Source organism: Pelophylax lessonae (assembly GCF_965119305.1).
Source record: "Pelophylax lessonae genome assembly, chromosome: 7".
Taxonomy (NCBI): domain Eukaryota; kingdom Metazoa; phylum Chordata; class Amphibia; order Anura; family Ranidae; genus Pelophylax; species Pelophylax lessonae.
Window position 1 is genome coordinate 154,792,098 of NC_138774.1, and position 19,317 is coordinate 154,811,414.

General features: G+C 39.2%; 1 protein-coding gene across 2 annotated transcripts in view; it reads right to left on the reverse strand.

The window, feature by feature from the left end:
* COL4A5 (collagen type IV alpha 5 chain) overlaps positions 1-19,317 on the reverse strand; it is a 245,222-nt gene that overhangs the window by 75,278 nt on the left and 150,627 nt on the right. Inside the window, exons 28-32 of one of the 2 annotated variants that reach the window (XM_082264453.1) lie at positions 19,114-19,211; positions 18,094-18,244; positions 14,949-15,062; positions 5,510-5,677; positions 4,128-4,217 (exon numbers count right to left, since the gene is read on the reverse strand). In XM_082264453.1, coding sequence (XP_082120579.1) covers positions 4,128-4,217; positions 5,510-5,677; positions 14,949-15,062; positions 18,094-18,244; positions 19,114-19,211 — 621 coding nt within the window. The remainder of the gene's footprint in view (positions 1-4,127; positions 4,218-5,509; positions 5,678-14,948; positions 15,063-18,093; positions 18,245-19,113; positions 19,212-19,317) is intronic. The other variant, XM_082264454.1, reaches the window with a different exon arrangement.

Consider the following 19,317-nt stretch of genomic DNA (forward strand, 5'->3'; position numbering starts at 1 on the left):
CCTGGTCAGCTCTGTCCACACCTCCCATGGTGTTGTTATAATCCAGGACCAGTTTCGGTTTCAGAACATCTTTTCCACCTTTTGTATGTACCATGACAGTAGAGATGTTGTGGATGGTACCCATCAGGCAGACATCTTTTTTGTCGCGCCATCTCAGTGCCAACATTTTCCTTTCTGCCAGGCAACTATTTCTCCGGGCTTGAGCTTTTTGTTGGCAAAGGTGGAGGGCATGTCACGCCGGTTAGCTCTAACGGTCCCATACGCATCCGTCTTGTGTTGTAGAAGGAACTCAAACAGTTCTGCGGATGTATAAAAATTGTCTGTGGTGACAAAGTACCCCTGATTCAGAAGAGGCTCAATCAGCGTCAGAACTGAAGTGGTTGCCATTCCATAGCTGCTGAACCTTTCGTTGAATTTGGTTCCTCTCCCGGTGTATAGGACCGAATTCCAAATATATCCAGAGCTGGATTCACACAGCATAAATGATTTTATGCCAAAGCGTGCTCTCTTGGACGCAATATATTGTATCCAGCTGAGTCTCTCTTTATAGGCCATTAGACTTTCGTCTATACAAATGTCTCTTTCTGGGACATAGGACTGCTGAAAATTTTTCAAAATTAGTTGATAAACGTCCCAAATCTTTTTGCGCTTCGGAGCTGAATGAGAAGTCTCGTCAAATTCGTCATTATTTGTAAAGTGCAAATACTTCATAATGAGCGAATATTTGTACTCTGACATAACCGTGCCAAAAAAAGGAGAGGCCAGTAATCTGTTGGTGGTCCAATACCACTTCTGCAGGGGTTTCCCCACCACTCCCTGCATAATAATTAGGCCCAGAAATTTCCAGATGTCCGCTTTGGTCACGGGTTCCCGCATCCTGCTCCTTGAAAACCGCCGATGCGCTTGCGGCTTGTTGCTCCTGGTACCGATTGGTTTCCACAACAATCTTTTCAATAACTTCATCGGTCAGGTCAAAAAGAGTTGCAGGTATGCCAAGGGGTTGTCATCCTCAACATCCACTTTGATACCAGGTGCTCCGGTAAGCGGGAACCTTGGGGGCGCTACGTGCTCCGTACCGCAGTCGATCGAGCTCCAAGTCCGCACATCGCTGGGCACAGTCGCAGCATCATTGCTGAAATCGCTTTCTGCGTCCGATGACAAACTTCCCCACGAATCGCTATCACTCCACTCTGCAAGCGATTCTGTATCGCTGTCGCCCAGCAGGTCATATACCGCTTTTGAGGTTGCGGCGCGCTTGTTTGATGCCATGGTCGCTCTGCAGTATCCAGACACAAGGTACAGGAAAAATGCAGGAAGTGCAATGGAGAAAGCACTGGGGGGGGGGGCAATCAAAGGTCAATTTATTTTATTTTGGCAATGTAATCCAATAGGATTACAGTGTATCAGTGTGTTTGTGAATTTACTTTTTGAATTTGCCGCCGGTTCCACCCCCCTGCGAACATCACGTCGCAGGAGACAGAAGAGGATCGGGAGGAAGCTCCGCTGCCGCACACCACCCACATACATCGCTGGATCCCGGGGATAAGGTAAGTAACCCCTCTACCAGGATCCAGCGATCTTCCTAGCAGTACCCCGAGTGTGGCTCGGGGTTACCGATTTTGGCACTGAAATTTAACCCCGAGCCACACTCGGGAATACCGCTAGGAAGGTTAAGGGGGCTGAATAATTTTGCGCGCCCAATTTTTCAGTTTTTTATTTGTTAAAAAAGTTTGAAATATCCAATAAATTTCATTCCACTTCATGACTGTGTCTCACTTGTTGTTGATTCTTCACAAAAAATTACAGTTTTATATCTTTATGTTTGAAGCCTGAAATGTGGCAAAAGGTTGCAAAGTTCAAGGGAATACTTTCGCAAGGCACTGTATATTATAACCAATTTCACAGACTATATTACCAAAAATACCACCTTGATTTTCTGATGTTGTGTGAAGAAAAGCTTGAGGATAAATGATTCAGGTGTGTTTTTGAATTTTTACTAATAGGAGACATAAAAAAGTCAGCTGGAGATTTCAGATTTTATAGACATGGCCACAATGGTTTCTTTCCATCCCTGAAGTGTATTTAAAGCTAGAAGGCATGTTGAAAGGCTGTTCTTACAGGAGGAATCTCCGACCATGGCTATTACAGGAAGTGTCCACAAACCAGTGAAATAATTAGAAAGATAGACAATGTGATGTATTTACGATCTGCTGCTGTCAATCAGGGAAATTCATAAAGGATGTCTATGATGGCAAATATGTTACACAGCGTAAGTCAGTTTACAAATGATCTTAAAGTGTTTGTTACTTTTGTTAAAAAAAGCAGATCATGTTTCCTTCAAGCATGAATAACAGCACAGTGCTTGTGCTGTGTAAATTGGCCCCTTCCATTACCTAAAATACCTGACTGATCCTGTATGGCTATTCACCCTGCAAACTGACCACAGTTTATCATGGCTGCTACATGCCTCTGTCATCCACAGCCCTGTTCTGTCCTCTCTGTCCTCTCCTCCATCCTCTCCCCCCTTCACCTCCCTGCCTGTCTGCTCTGTGTCAGTGCCCACCCCTCCCCATCTGCTGCTATTATAACTACAATAAAAACATTCCATCCCCTCTGTAACATAACATTATGTGCCCCTGTGTCATATAAAATATATGCCGATCTGTACCTATATTAGAGCGTCTCCCGGCGCTCACATGACTGCTCAGCTCTTTCTCATCCCCGGCTGATGTCAGAGGGAGTGTTTGGCCCCACCTTCTATAGCTGTCAGCCAGACAGAGGAGAAGGCCAAGGAGTCACGTGAGCGACGGGAGACTCTCTGATATAGGTACAGATCAGCATATTTTTTATATAACACAGACACAGGGACACATAATGTTATGTTACAGAGAGCATGGGATGTTTTTATTGAGTTGACTTAACAACCACTTTAATTACTTCCTGTTTCATTATCTACAAACTGGAGGTAATTCTTTTTTAAGTATTAGCACCATTTTGTATCAGGAATACCGCAATCTGGTGAGTGTTTCAGTAAAGCCACCAAAACTGGCAGCAAGGCTTTTTGAATAAGGAACAGACCCTTTTAAAAAAAAGTGGAGAAAATGTTATACTGAATTCCCTTGAATTTGTCAGATTTTATAACCTACTGCACTTGATGAGGTTGATTTACTAAAGGCGAAGAAGACTGTTCACTTTGCAAGGGAGTTTGCTCTTAGCATAGTTAATGAGGTGAAGCTCTGAAGACATCCAGCATCTAGTTATGTGTAAGAAAAAAATACTATTTTGTTTTCCCTGTATGTGACTGGGTATTCTTTGCAATGTGAATTTTCACCACATTCACTGGCTAAAGATAAATTAATTTGCAAAGTGAACAGACTATGCAGCAACTCATGAGTGAGTGTACCACATTGTTCCCTACCCACGAATGTGCAGTCCACTCTTACCCGCAGCATTGGCTGAGCTCAGCATTCTGGTAGAGTGAAAGAGAGCCCACTGTGCATGTGTGGGTTGGAACAAAGCTGACTGCTCCTTCGTGAGGTGCTGGGGCCGTGCACCTTAGGCAGGGTGGAGAAAGGAGCCCAATGAAAAAAAAGCAGCTTAAACAGTAAGCATTATTTCACAAAATAGAGTACTGCATAGTAATGCCATGTAATGCAAAGGTGATTTTTTTTTGCAAATGTCATTAAAGAACTAACCCTTTATTAGGACCAGGGATGAGTCCCCTATCCTAGCCGGCAAGGAGCTGAACATGCACGGAGAACAGAGTCTCTACTATATAGACACTCCAGCGCGCACCAAGATATGCCATGTGTAGGAGTGACGGATTTATAAGAGTGTCCACTACATGTCTTTCTGGACATGGCTATGTGCATCATAACTTAATAATTTGGAGGTGTATCCACATAGTTTTGGCCATATAGTGTATATACATGTAGTTCTGTAAAAACTGCCACATTTAGCCAAGATGTATTACAAATTTCACATAGGATTTTGTACTTTTTTTAAATATATGTTAGGGCTTGTGTGATTAACTAAATGCAGCTTACATTTCTGTGCATTCAACCAGCTTTTGAGACGAGTTTGGGATGATTCTGGGATCGGCATTGTTTAAATGGTGATTATTTTACCTTTCTGACCAGGAAAACCAGGATTTCCTGGGGTGCCGGAAGTTCCTGCTGGTCCAGGTGGTCCCATTACTCCCATTTCACCCTTGGTACCTGTTTAAAGCAAGAAACTGAAAATAAGGACATTGAAAGGTACGGAAAAGGGATACAAGAAATATGAAATGAAAAATACAAGACACTAATGTTAAATGACGACATCCAAAAAATGTATTGGCTTTATATTGTAGATACTTCTTTGTTTATTTACTGGAGAAAATAAGACAATAGATCGCTCTAAGTTGGTCAGGATATTGCCACAATAGCCCTTTTCCCTGGCTTACCCTTAATAAGTAACAATTAAGGTATTCATTTTCTTTTACTTTAAAGTGTAACTTCACATATAAATATTTTATTCATATTTCTTTTTTAGTTTGTAAAAAAAAAATCAGATAGAAGTCTAGCAGATTTTTGGGGGGTAATCCATGTACTCATAATTCCTCCTCTTTATAATGAAATTGCTTTTTTCTTAACTGTCACAAAATGTATTTGATAACTATAGGGAAACATTTCAGAACCCCATGTCAAATATTAACATTTTTTCAAGGCAGAGGTTTCATGATCTATGACTTTTTTTTTAAAAAAAAAAGGTCCAGCAGTAGAATTATGTAAATACAGCCAAAAGTAGAATTTTGCTTTAAGCACACACCACAAGATGCTTGCAAACAACCCCCATAATAATTACCCACAAAAGGCTTATTTTGTGCCCCTGTGATCTATTTTGCTTGGTTAGTGGGGGCCAGGCTATACCTTACTTCATGGCTAAGATTCACCTACTGCCATCCCCACATTCGATAAGAATGTCCTAATTGGCCATTACAGTATAGTTTTTAGGGAAGTATTTTTGTCTGCTTTGTAAAGAAAATAAACATACTCTTATCTTTATTAAATGCAACAATTCACATATTTCAATTAGGGTTGCACCGATACCGGTACTCGTGCAAATGCTCCAACATCTACATCCGATACCTTTGCATTACGATTTGAGCCCATACAAAATTAATGGGCTAAAATCGCACTTCAAAGAATCACATGTCATTTGAACAGGAATGCAGTGTGATTCCTGTCGGAATCATATGCAGTTTCCCCCACTGCTCCTGTGTGAACCCAGGCTTGTCATTGGTGACTTCAACCTCCGGTCACACAAAATCGGTGGGGGAAATTCAGATTCAATTCAGACAGGAATCCTACCGCAAAGCAAAGGTACCACTCAAATCATACCACAAAACGTATCGGTACTCGGTATCAGTGAGTACTTCACTGAAAGTATCAGTATTCATACTCGCCGGTAAAAAAATGGCATCAGTGCACACTAACTTCAGTCATATAAAGACAGAAATGTTGCTCACCTTTAGTGCCTGGTACCCCATCACGACCTTGAAATCCTGGAGGCCCTGGGGGTCCTGAAAATCCACGTTCTCCAGGAAATCCAGGGCTACCACGTTCACCCTGTGGCCCAGGAATTTCAAATCCTGGAGGACCAGTATCTCCTTTATCACCTTGTATACCTGGTAATCCTGTACAGCAATTGGATATGTTAGAAAGTGTATTAATAAAGAAGGTTACAAAGCAAATAACGTATTAATATATATATTTCTTATAAATGTGTTCATGTTTTAAAATAATATTTCCTGAAATTTAGACCATCTTCCAAAATGTACAATAAAATTGAAAATATTAGTCCTATTTGGCTTACATAATAAACATCAAATTGTACATTTCCCATTTATTTTATATTCTGTTTATGGAAGTAAAAAGACACGAGAAAGAGCATGGAGGACATCAGCCACGAGGACTGACCTGAAAGTATTTTCCTTGAGCAGAGAATATTCAAGGAGGATAAAAATCACTTTTTTAAATACATGAAATGTTAAAGTTAATTTGGTGAAAAGTTGTTAAGGTCTTTGCATATTCAAGGTGCACTTGCTGTGCCTGAAGGTGTAGAGGGTTCACCTCTTCATATGGAAGGTTTCTATACAGTAAGAGCTGTGGAATAATGGAATGAATTTCCATAAAAGTTAGTTCTAGCCAACATTGTAGACTGCTACAAAACAGAAGTTTTGACTTACCTGTAAATTCCTTTTCTTGTAGTATAGTAAAGGACACAGGGGTTATATTCATAGACCATGGGATATAGGCTGCCATCTTCAGGTGACTAAACACTGGCAACATTTTTCGCTAAAGCCATCCCTATAGTGCACCTATATATCTCTGCCCACTCTGTGGGGCTGCAGTTTTAAACAAACAATATGGAGTGAACAAGACAAAGATGAGAGGTACATGTGTCCTGTACTGTACTTTAAGTAAAAGAATTTCCAGGTAAGTCAAAATTCTTGTTATCTTAATCAAACAGTACAGGGCACAGGATCTGTATTCACAGACCATGGTACATACCTGGTACATACCTAACTGAAGCCCTCATCAGCTGAGGCCTGAATGTCTGCCTGGTAGAACTTTATTAAAAACACTGAAACCATTATTTTGAAGGAACTGGTACAACGGCCCCTGGTGTCTGAAGTTGGCGCGAGGCGGTCAAAATAGCAGCCTTTCTTTGGACTAAAAAAAAAAAAAAAAAAAAAAAGATGAAGGGGCATGGAAAGAAATTCTCTTTTGTATCCCTTTGAAATGACCCAGAGTTCCAGGACATCTCAGAACAACAGCGGCACATATTTTAATAGATTTTCCACACTCAGAGAAGTGGGGATGATACTTTGTTGTGATGAGGGTTCCTAGGAAGGTTTGGTGGGCCAGGACTTGCAAAAGGTTAAGCCTTTGTTTTGAGGTTGATGCCTGGGGAGAACAGAAAGATGATTTTCTTTGAGTGGTGGTAGAAGTCTTAGGAATAGGACACTTAGGCTTCTTCTTATGGGGTAAAAGTACTTTTCCCAAAGTTACTTCCTTGATGAAATTTTCAAGAGTTTCCCCAAAGAACAATTTACTATCAAATTATATGCATTTACAATGTTTCTTACAAGCAGAACAAGCTTTTAGCTACACAATCCTGAGCATCTCCACAAAGATAAAAAAAATTTTTCAGACTTGGCAAATTACAATCTCAAAAGCATGAACACAAAGCAATAGGGCTAAAGGAAGGCATCAGCTGTAATTGTTTCTAAAAGAGCAGTGTATTCAAATACAGATTTCTGTTCTTTTGTCTTTGCCAGTTTGCGATAGTATCCACTACCAAAATAGATATTTCTTTTTAAAATCCTTTCCCAGAGGATAAATATCAGCAAAACGCTTTTCTGATTTCAGCCAGTCCTCATCCAGTCCACAATCAATCTGGGCGTATATCAGAAAAGTATTTTTAGACTTAGCCATGATCTTAGTACCCACAGGGGTCTGTTTTGGCTGTGGGGAACAAGGCAAAGCCTAGCGCAGACTGCATCAATTAGTGTGTCCACAGTGGAAAGCATTTGACATGAAGCCAACGCCTGTATCTCATAAGCCACAAGGGAAGAAAAATCCACAGCTGTAAAATCAATGTCCTCAATACTTTCCTTCATATCTTCAAGTAAAAGTGGTTCAGCTACTGATTCCTAAACAGGGTCAGGAGGAAAAAAAAAGTGAAAAAGGGAAGCGTTTTTGACCTCTGGAAACAAAAGATACTAGAAGGGCAAAAATGTTATCCAAAGAATTTAAAATTAAGGGTAGAAAAAATCTGCTTTTGTCAGACCGGTTGTATGGTGTGTGTCTGAGAGGAAGCTAGATTCAGATGAGGGGAGCAATGTCAATATAAGACATTGCTCCGGGACAAAGAAACAGCTATCACCCTGAACTTTATTCTTTGTTTCCTGTAGGCTGACCACGGAACAAATGGTATTTTGGCCTATAATCAAAGCTTCCCTGTGCCTGTAATCCTCTATTGCTGAGTAGATCCCCAGTTGGGTACTCAGGGTTCGGAAGTGCAGAAGAAATGGATTGAGATCCTGTGTCTGTGTTTCTAAAGATGTTGGCTGTGGTAAGGCAGCAAAATACTGCATGTATTCTCATATGAATAGGTGGGTAAGAACACGTCATCTGGGAGGTGTAACACAGTTATCTCATCATTTTGAGACCACATAGAAGGGGAAAAACAACAATTTCAAAAGTGGATGTGTGCAGAAGTCTTACAGACAAAATGGCGGTGGTTACCACAATAAAGTGAATAACTCCAAAATCCTCAGCTCACTAAACCATATAGTATGATATGCCCTGCAAATAGTGTTGTTAAAATCCAGGAACCAGAGTTCATAAACAAGGAAACCCTGTCTTACCTTATTCATGGTGTTTGGCCTATAAAAGGACCAGCCTTTTCCCTTCAAAGAGGTCTTTAGGGTCTGGGAGCCATAGAAATAGATCATGGCCCTGTGCCTGTATAAAATCCTGCAGCTAACTTTACACATTGCACTTCGTGCCATTGTAAGCACCTAATGAAGGAAGCCAACATAATGGGCCAGCCCCACGCAGTGGAGTCTGGGTATGGTTACCAAGGTACACACCTAGCAAACCCAATCCAGAAACTGCTAAGTAGCGCAAGGCAATAAGCAGGAAGATGTTGAAAGAGGTTTCACATGAAATCGTTTAAAACAAAAATACTTCTCCAAAGGAGAACAGGTCCATCACCTGAAGACACTAGCAAAAACCTAATGTCTTATTGATCAGGCAGGGGTATATGGGTACATTCTAGAGGCAGCCCTGTAAAGGTTTTTGCCAGTGTTCAATCACTTGAAGATGGCAGCATAGAAACCAGGGCCTATGAATACAAGTCCTGCATCCTGTACAGAAAAAAAATATATATACATATATATGTTTGTTAGGGTTTTTACTACTTCCTTGTAGCCTTAGGCTACAATTTTTTAAATATTATTTTTACATTTCTTTTATATATTTTTCATTATGTTTGATTATATCATGCAGTAACTATATCTGTAAAGGAGCCTCTTATGTACCAAATGGCTCCAGATGACTTAAAGCCTTCCATAATAACACCAAGATGTCTTGCTACTCATAGGTAATTAAAAAGGGTATAGCAATTTAATTTAATCTGAGAATCTTAAATGGGGGGGTCAGTGAATGAGTTAATATAGAATATGACGGAGTTGATAATTTCTGTATAATCTGACTTCAGCCTGCTGACAAAGTAAAGAGCAGATTCTAATTACATGGCAGTAGCAGGAGGTGGGACATCTTTGTATTATCACAGACATAACTAATTCATGGATACTTGTCTTAATGTATATGTGCAGACCAAAGTATTTTGTTTTGAATAGAGTAGGGAAGGGTAAAACCCCAGTCAGTTTGCTTTTTATTTTGCTATTTTAGCTTTCCCATTGGGAGATTCCATTCACTTCCTTTACTTGATACATAAAGTAAGAGGAAATTCCCTAGTTGTTATTGTAACACTGGCTAGCTATTACCTCTTGTTCTGGTGGCAACTGTAAAAAGTTTGACTTCCTGTCACCTTCTGCCCTGATAACAATTGTCACCGACAAATAGAGAGGGTGAGTTTCACACAGAAAACAATAAAAACTTGACAAAGGTTCTGATCCTTCCCTAATCTATCAATATGAAAAAAAAATAAAAACTTGTGGCCATACATACAGTTTAAGATTTGCCACAATTACAGCAAATGTGCATCCTACCAATCTGTCTATACTGGCCATATAAATAGGCTCAGGTGTGTTGTTCGGTGTTCACGATTGCCTTGTCCATGAGTTAATGGTTATTATTTACTGAACAGTCTTAGAAAGATATTAGACTGGAGAACCAACCACAGTACCTGGTGGACCTTGGGTCACAAGTCATCAGGTTTAGGATCATCGGGAGGCATCAAGCAGAAATGAGTTGCAATATATGTTGTGAGGAAGATGTTAGGTTAAGATAAAAGCACACACGTTACAAAAGACGAAAGTTAATTAAAAGAAAGAAAAAAAACATATAATTTAAGCATGAACTGTACAATCTATTCTGATTATTTAGATAAGCAAAGCTGTTTGTCTTATAATCCAGACTTTTTGTTTTTCAGTTTACTATTAAAAGCATAAATTCAATATCAATATAAATTTTTGTTCCCCCAACCACTAATGCCTTTAATCTACTCTAAACCGGTCACAACAAAGTGTAGCTAAAGCCCATAAATAACTATTATCTCACAAACACTCTTCTCTAACATTAATATTGAGTTGTGCAACATTACTCAGCCTTGATATTTCACTTATATTTTAAAGATATTGCAGTAAATTTGTAAGATAAAATCTGTTTAATCGGAACCAATTTTCCAATGAAAAGCTTAAAAAAGGTTTACTTTTTTATTTATATTCCAGATATTGGTGTATCTAACAGATGTTTCACTAGGACATTCTTTTAAATATAACCTGAAAAAACTATTAGCTGCAGGCTTCTGTTCTAAAAACTGTCTAGCACCATTTTTTCCTAAAAAGCAACTTGCAAAATACACTATATTACAAAAAGTATTGGGACATCTGCCTTTACATGTACATGAACTTTAATGGCATCCTAGTCTTATTCCATAGGGTTCAATATTCAGTTGGCCCACCCTATGCAGCTATAACAGCTTCAACTCTTCTGGGAAGGCTGTCCACAAGGTTTAGGAGTGTGTCTATGGGAATTTTTGACCATTCTTCCAGAAGCGCATTCGTGATGTTGATGTAGTATGGGAAGGCCTGGTTTGCAGTCTCCGCTCAAATTCATGCCAAAGGTGTTCTATCGGGTAGAGGTCAGGACTCTGTGCAGGCCAGTCAAGTTCCTCCACCCCAAACTCGCTCATCCATGTCTTTATGGACCTTGCATTGTGCACTCGTCCAAATCATTTGGTGGAGTGGGGTTATGGTGTGGGGTTGTTTTTCAGGGGTTGGGGTTGGCACCTTAGTTCTAGTGAAGAGCACTCTTAAGGTGTTAGCAAACCAAGACATTTTGGACAATATCATGCTCCCAACTTTGTGGGAACAGTATGGGGATTGCCCCTTCCTGTTCCAACATGACTGTGCACCAGTGCACAAACAAGGTCCATAAAGACATGGATGAGTGAGTTTGGGGTGGAGGAACTTGACTGCACAGGGTTCTGACCTCAAACTGATAGAACACCTTTGGGATGAATTCAAGTGGAGACTGCGAGCATGGCCTTCCCATCCACATCAGTGCCTGACCTCACAAATGCATTTCTGAAAGAATGGTCAAACATTCCTATAGACACACTCCTAAATCTTGTGGATGCCCTTCCCAGAAGAGTTGAAGCTGTTATAGCTGCAAAGGGTGGGCCAACTCAATATTGAACCCTTTGGACTAAGACTGGGATGCCATTAAAGTTCATGTACGTGTAAAAAGGCAGGCATCCCAATACGTTTGGTAAAATAGTGTTTGTATGAAAACAGATTAAGCCTGTAGAGCTTACTAAAAAAATACAGTCTATACATGAGGACATATGAGCCATCCACCTATTTGAAAAAATACAACTGTCTTCCAGTGCCTCCAAGTACTACAGAGGGGAATAATTACAAGAACAAGAGGCAATTAGATGCATAAAATGATCTGTAACACTTTAAATGAAAAATGGGCAATTTAAATCGTACAGAGCTCTCTAATTTAACCAACAATAAATATGTACATTGATCGCTTGTAAACCAATATAGATACATAGAAAAGAAGAACACAAGACTACAGAAAAAGTAGAGGATGAAAAAAAATGATTGCTACCAAACAAAAACAATTAAAAAACTATTGCAATTAAAAACTATTAAAAACTATTTTTTACATCAAATATCATCTCTGGCTTGCACTTCAGGATGTCTTTTAGGATATAATGCAATGCTAAAAATCTGTGCTCATCCTAATATTGCTTCAGTTATTACTATTACTATTACTTTTACTATTACTATTACTGTTACTGTTAACTACCAAACCTGGCCAGCAGTGGATGAACAATATTCATTTTACAATAGTGATATCAATTAGGAAATATTTACAATCAAGAATATTGGCTGTAAATAGATATGGAGTTTGATTACTGAACTGAAATTTTTTCTCACTTTTTTGTCTTTCCTTTTTTTCTCTTTCCTGTTTACGGATCCATAAAGGTATACAAACGATCAATGTACTTTTTTATTGTTGTTTGAATTGGAGAATTCTGTACTTTTAAATTGCCTTTGTGTTTCCGTTAAAGTGTTATATAAATTGTATTTTATCTGTCTCACTTCTTCAGGCTTTCACTTGTTTGTAACACTCACAAGTCAGGACAGGGATTAGGCAGCCACATTCTAAAAAGATTATAGGCTGTAATAATGTAAATCTGACACCAAATATTTCCAAGATTTTTGTCTGGCTATTATAAATTTATTGTAAACCTTATCAATATTAGTTTGCTGCTATGTAGACGTCAACATTGTATATACTGTAAGTCACTCTGTAGATAAAGGCACCTGCTGTATTTTACTAGCACTCTGCTACCTAACATGCCAACAAACTTATGATCATACATCTGATAAAAAGATATTATCTTTGTCATACATCTAGTGAATATTAGTAGTGGGTACATACAACAAACCCCAACCATTTATAAAAACACTGACATCTAAATTACAGTCATTTTTCAAGGAAAAGCTGCATTCATATATGATTTTGAACTTAATGATTATCAGGTATGCCAATTAAAACCAAATACTTATGATGCATGTCCATTAAAATACATGCTTGCTAGCATTTGATACTATTTAACATGTGTAATGTATTGTGAATTCATTGCAGTGAGACTACAAAGCATTCTCAATAGCAGTGAATTTTTAAAGGCCAAGTGGTAAAGGGTGAATTTGCTTGATATTAATTTCTTCAGATGTCAGAGGTTTTTTTTTTATAAACAGAGTGCAGAACACAACACATACATTTTATTAGTTATGTTTTAGGCATGCATAAGGTTTATTATCATGCAGTTAGTTACAAACATATACAAAGCTTGAATTAAGCAGCCAGTGATGATGCGAGTGGAGCAGTTGGTGCAGTGCTCAGTGATCACATGACATGTCAGCTGTGTGTTTCATGCTAAATATCTCTAGGTGCGTCTTATCAGCATTGGATGCATGAATGTAGCTCACATGCACCAGGCATAATGAACTGAACATAAAAGATGGTGGTACATACAAAATGTTCCATTTTAATTCAGCAGTGGTGGATATCTACTGACCAGCTTTCAGTGAATATTAGTATACATAACCAGTGCAATAATACACAAGTGTGAATGTTTATTTATTCACATGGTACAGGTGTCATGAATGCACCCAATCACAATGATGCTTTAACCGAACCTGATAATGACATTGTTGCAGTAATTGAAGAGTATGTGGACAGCTTGTACCATGTTATTTTAAATAACTTGTTTAAGGAGGCTGTGGCACTTACAAATTACTTTCTGAATAAGACATTTCAGTGTTACAATTTTCTTTTATTTCCTAATTTATTAAATAAATCATTTTCAGCTTGGTGTGAGAGGCTCATTGGTAGCAACTGTAGGTATATAAACACATTCAGTAAAGTTTAGGGGTTCATAATTTATTGCCAGTTTATGACCATTTTAGGCTGTTTAGAAAAATAAGGAAACCCTGAATGAGGGATTTGATCATAAAACAGAGCGCCAAGCTTTTAGGTAATTAGGACTAGAATTATTTTTCCATTGGTGATATTTAACCGAGGAAGGCCCGATGAATGTGATATCTTCAATAACTTGATCATTAATGTGATATCTTTAGGTGAAATTGGTGCCAAGTGTCAAAGCCCCTTTAAACAGTGTGATTTCAGCCATAGTGAACAGTGCATTAAAGACATGATATAATGTAATTCAATACAAATAATTTTTTTAACATATGTAAAGAAACAAAATGGGAAAAAATCTATACCTTAAGGCCCCTTTCACACATGCTGTCCGTTTGTCCGTTTTTCATCCATCCGTTGATGGATGAAAAACGGACATCAATGTATCTCTATGTAAAAACGGATGACAACTGATGATCCATCAGTTAACATCCGTTTTCATCCGCTTCCGTCAATGTCAGTTTTTTTGAACGTATGAATGCCCTATTTTTCATCCGTCAAAAAAAAACGATTGGACGAAAAACGGATGACAACGGATGAAAAACGGATGACAACGGATGAAAAATGGATGGCAACTGATGAAAAACAGATAACTGACGAAAAACGGATGAAAAACGGATAACAACTGACGAAAAACGGATGAAAAACGGATAACAACTGACGAAAAACGGATGACAACTGATGAAAAATGGATGGAAAACAGATAGCAACTGACGAAAAACGGATGACAACTGATGAAAAATGGATGAAAAATGGATGGAAAACTGATACATTTTGACGTGACTGAACTGATAAACTGAACGGACCGTATGTGTGAAAGGGTCAATCTTTTTCAATAATCAAGAAACTTCAGTAATCCCAATCCTGATCATGACCAATTCACTTTGTGCTTACGAACAAAATTTTTACACCATATTATTTTTTGCTCAGTCGTAGTAAAGTATGTAATGGTGATGCAATGTTCTTTTGTTATGGAACAGTGTATCACTGATATAATGATGTAGCAATTTAATGGTAGCACATCAGTTACTTACTCTTCCCAGGTCTGCTGCTGGTTGATCTGCCACTATCAAAAGAGTCTCCATAGACATCTATAAAGATCTTTCTTTGACACACATGACCAGGTAGCAAGCAGCAGCAAAACAAGTGATTGGTCATTTATTAAGTTAGGTACATGGATAAACAAAACAATAATGCTCCGTGACTTACCTGGAGGACCAGCGGGTCCAGGTAGCCCTGGAGAACCAGGAGGACCCTGACCACCAAAACCTGGCTGGCCTTGCAGTCCTGGGGGCCCTGGCTGTCCATTTTGCCCAGGGTCACCTAAAAAGAATAAAAAAAAAAATACTGTAGTTTTTTTAAAGTAATCATCCTAAGGATGTTTTTTTTGGCTATTATACCCCAAACTGTGTAACACAGTTGCCCATGAACCGTCTTAAAGTATATTTGGAAAAAATCATGGCTGGCTTATGTAGATCAACCTATATGTACCCAGTGAGGTTGATTTACTAGAGCAACAGTCTTTGTAAAGTGAATGTTAGTGAATAAGTTGAAATTGTTTTCACAACAAATACCCATTTATATGAGAGAAAAAACCTGGGTATTCAACATGAACACAGCTTTGGCTTATTTATTAAGTGTTCTTGCCTATGATATGACAAGTACACTCACTATTCCTTCTCTTATATATTATTCTCATTATAGTGAAAGCCTATAGGAAATTTGGCACCCTAACTCCTCCCACAGCTTTTACACTACTTAAACAAGTAATATACCGAAACGAGCGGATCGTTCCAGATCGTGTTGCTATTACTTTTTGGAAGGTTTTGCAAAATGGTTTGCAAAATGTTGTCGTTTTTGTGGATAAATTTGGCGAAATTGGCTCCATAGGAATGAATGGCGGAATGTTCAAAACTAGAGTGGGGCCTGAAAATAATTAGAGGGGGAGCGAAGAAATCTTGCCACAATTTCTAAACTGCTGCCACTCCCTCATTTTTAAGGCCACCTACACAAATGTTACATCAAAATGGTCGCCTATCCCTGCTGCCACTTAACATGTCCACATCTAAGCCATAGCCCTAAAAGTTTTTACACTATGACCATTTGTTTCCAACTCACACCGTCCATTAACATTCATTGAAACTCCACTCAAACCATCTCAAATTTCAAGGCCGTTTTCTAACCTGTGACTGTGCCTTCAGTTTTTTAATGTTTCATAGACATACTATACAACAAAATGTCCGCCGGAGTCTTGTGATTCTTACGGTATAAATCTCTAAGCTGTGAGATTTAGAGCTTTTACACTAGAGCCGTATGAATATAGGCACATCCAATTTTGGTAAGTTGCTCCATAAGAATGAATGGCGGAATGTTCCGGAATGTTCAAAACTAGACCGTTTGTTTCCAACTGCCAACATTTCTTAACTGCTGCCACTCCCACACATTCACCACACACACACCACACACACCCCCCCCACACACACACACACCACACTTACACACACACCACACACACATACCACACTTACACACACACACACCACACACACACACACCACACCACACACACACACACCACTTACACACACACCCACACCACACACACACACACACCACACCACACACACCACTTACACACACACCCACACCACACACACACACACACACCACACCACACACACCACTTACACACACACCCACACCACACACACACACCACTTACACACACCACTTACACACACACCACACACACACACCACACCCACACCACACAAACTGCTGCCATTCCCACACACACATAGTTACTCCACCCACTCCAGCTGGAGACTACTGGTGGCGGGAAGAACACTTCACACAATTTCCCTGGAAATTGTACGTTTTCTAGTTAGCTTTACTTTGCTAGGTGAAGAGCCTCTAATCCTTTAAAATTTCTGAACTATGATTTTATTTTAACTATTTTAAAATGTGCAGATATGGTCTTCTCCTTATGGATTGTAGTGCCTGCCACACTAAATAGAATATTGCGTACTGCCAACCATGATAGTGCTGCTATGAACAAAATTGTCACTTTCATTGAAGGGGAATTTGCAGTTAATGAATGTCATCTTTGAAAGAGGCTCAGACTTTTTTTTTTACAATTAAGAGATTGTCTGGGTTTTCTGCAACTAATTCAGAAACACACAATATTTTTATTAAACATGGTTTACAGTGAATCCCAAAGTTTATATACACATTATATATTTCTTAACAAATTTTTGAAAGACCTTTTAACATTATATTGAAAGCCATGATTAAACTCTATACTATTCACATCAATAAGAATCAAAATGATATTAAACCCCCCCCTTTTTTAAAGCAGAACTCCACCCAAAAGGGGAGGTTCCACTTTAGGGACTCGTCCCCCGCTCTTCTTGCACAAACAATTGGCACTTTTGAGGAGCGGGGGGGGGGGGGGGGGTGACAGGTGCCCCATTTTGACAGGTACCTGCTCTTACTTCTGTTCCGAGTGACGCTCGAAAATGGAAGTTCTCCTCCCTTCCTCTCCTCTGCAGTCTTCTGGAACACTGACAGGTCCCCAAAGACTGCATTCACCAGTCAGGATGCGCATTCGCAATAGGCACCCCGGGTGTGAAGCCGCAAGATGTCACAGCCAGTGCCCATAATGAAGATGCTGGAACCCCTGAGGGAGGACGTAGGATGAAGACGGCTGGGGTAAGCTAACCGCTGGACCATGGGACAGGTGAGTGATTGTTTTTTAAAATTCAGAAACTACACTTTTTGTAGCTGCTGACTTTTATTTTTTTGACAGGTGCCTGAAGATACTCTTTAAGCACTTACAGCAACTGATTTAATCCCTTACTGAGTACGCAATTTTTTTATCTTTTAATCCCTGTCTATGTTCCGGTTTAAGCTGGTGCTAAGGTCACTGCCCCAGATTTCCTGTTTCGGTGGTTCCTTCACTTGCAGCCATCCTTGTATTCAGAGCCGTGTCTCTCTACACTGTGTGCAATAATAGAACCACACTGCCCTGTAGCTTAGGATGGCAAGGCACTCCCCTGCTCCTTCTCTCTTTAAACCAACAGACTCGGTGGAGACTGCACTGTACACTGTTAATTGTTTCCTGTAAAGACCAGAAGTTCAGGGAAGTAGCAGCAAGAGACCAGGAGCCAACAGTGTTGAAAACGGTAAACTGTACGTGCTGGGGTAAGAGTTTAAAAAAAATGTTTGCTTGGTAATTTTTCTTTTTTTGTGCTCAATGTGGTAGATTAAAAAAATGCTGAGGGTTTAACACTACTTTAATCTTTTAATTTAATTTTAATTTTTTAATTTAAGCATAATTTCTTTTATTTTGTACCTTTTGGTCCTGGCGTTCCATCAAATCCTGCTCGTCCTGGAGCCCCTGGCATCCCTGGAAAGCCAGAATCTCCTTTTGGTCCTAGTGATCCCTTTAATCCAGTTGTTCCTGGGGGGCCTTGAGGACCCGGTAACCCGAATCCAGCATCGCCCTTTCAAAGAACAAAACAGCAAAGGTATTAAGTGAATTTAAGTGTCCACCATTATTCTTATTAAAAACTATAGTGTAACCAAACTTTCTTTATGATGATTATACATACATGTATTCTAAATGGACTATGCATTTAATATGCACCATTTGTGAAAATATAATTTTAGAAAAAAAGACTGAAACTAGCTGCCTTAGAGAAACACTCTGCAAACCGATGCTTTATGTGCAGCCTAAAATGCTAACAGATTTTTCAAGGTTACAAGTTCTGGGGAAGCAAGCATTACATATGCTGGTAGAGGTATGTGTTTCTTCAAAGGTATGTAAACCCTAAAAATGTACTTCACCTATATGATTCTGTTCTGTGCTCTCATCCTGTGCAACAATCATATCAGTTATGTTGTTCCCAGCCCATTTCTGAGGACACTAACCCCTTCCCTCTATGTTATGGAGAAAAGGAAAAAGAGGATACACTGAGTGAATGTTGTCACCCTAGGACATAAATGTGTTTTTGGCAGAATCACCAGTTGAAAAAAGCCTGAAAGAAAGAGGACTAATTCTGCCACAACATCCAAGGACTGGTGAGCTGCAACTAAATTATATTTTTGTTTTTGGGTTTATATACACTTTAGTTTGCAGAATTCAAAACAAGAAATTGCCCTGCGATTCTACAAATTTGACAGTTAAGTGGGAGTTAATGTTTACATACAATTTCAAAGTACCGTATTATTGGATGTACCATGGTACATCAAAATGTGATTTGGCTGTCTTATAAACAAACTCTACTTGTGGCAAAGATGTTAGGCTACATAGCACAATCAACTAGAGTGGGAAGTAGCCCATTACATAGGAATTTTCACAGTATCGTCTTACCTTTTGCCCTGGGAAGCCTGGCTGACCTGGTGTTCCATCTAATCCAGCTCTCCCTTGTGTTCCAGGTGGGCCCGGTGGCCCAGGGGATCCAGGAAAGCCTAAGCAACCAGAAATATGCGTGATTTTCATTTCCAAAGAATTTTTTTTATATTAAATTTAGTTTCTTTCAATATAAAAAAGAGGGCTTAATGATAAACAGAATCA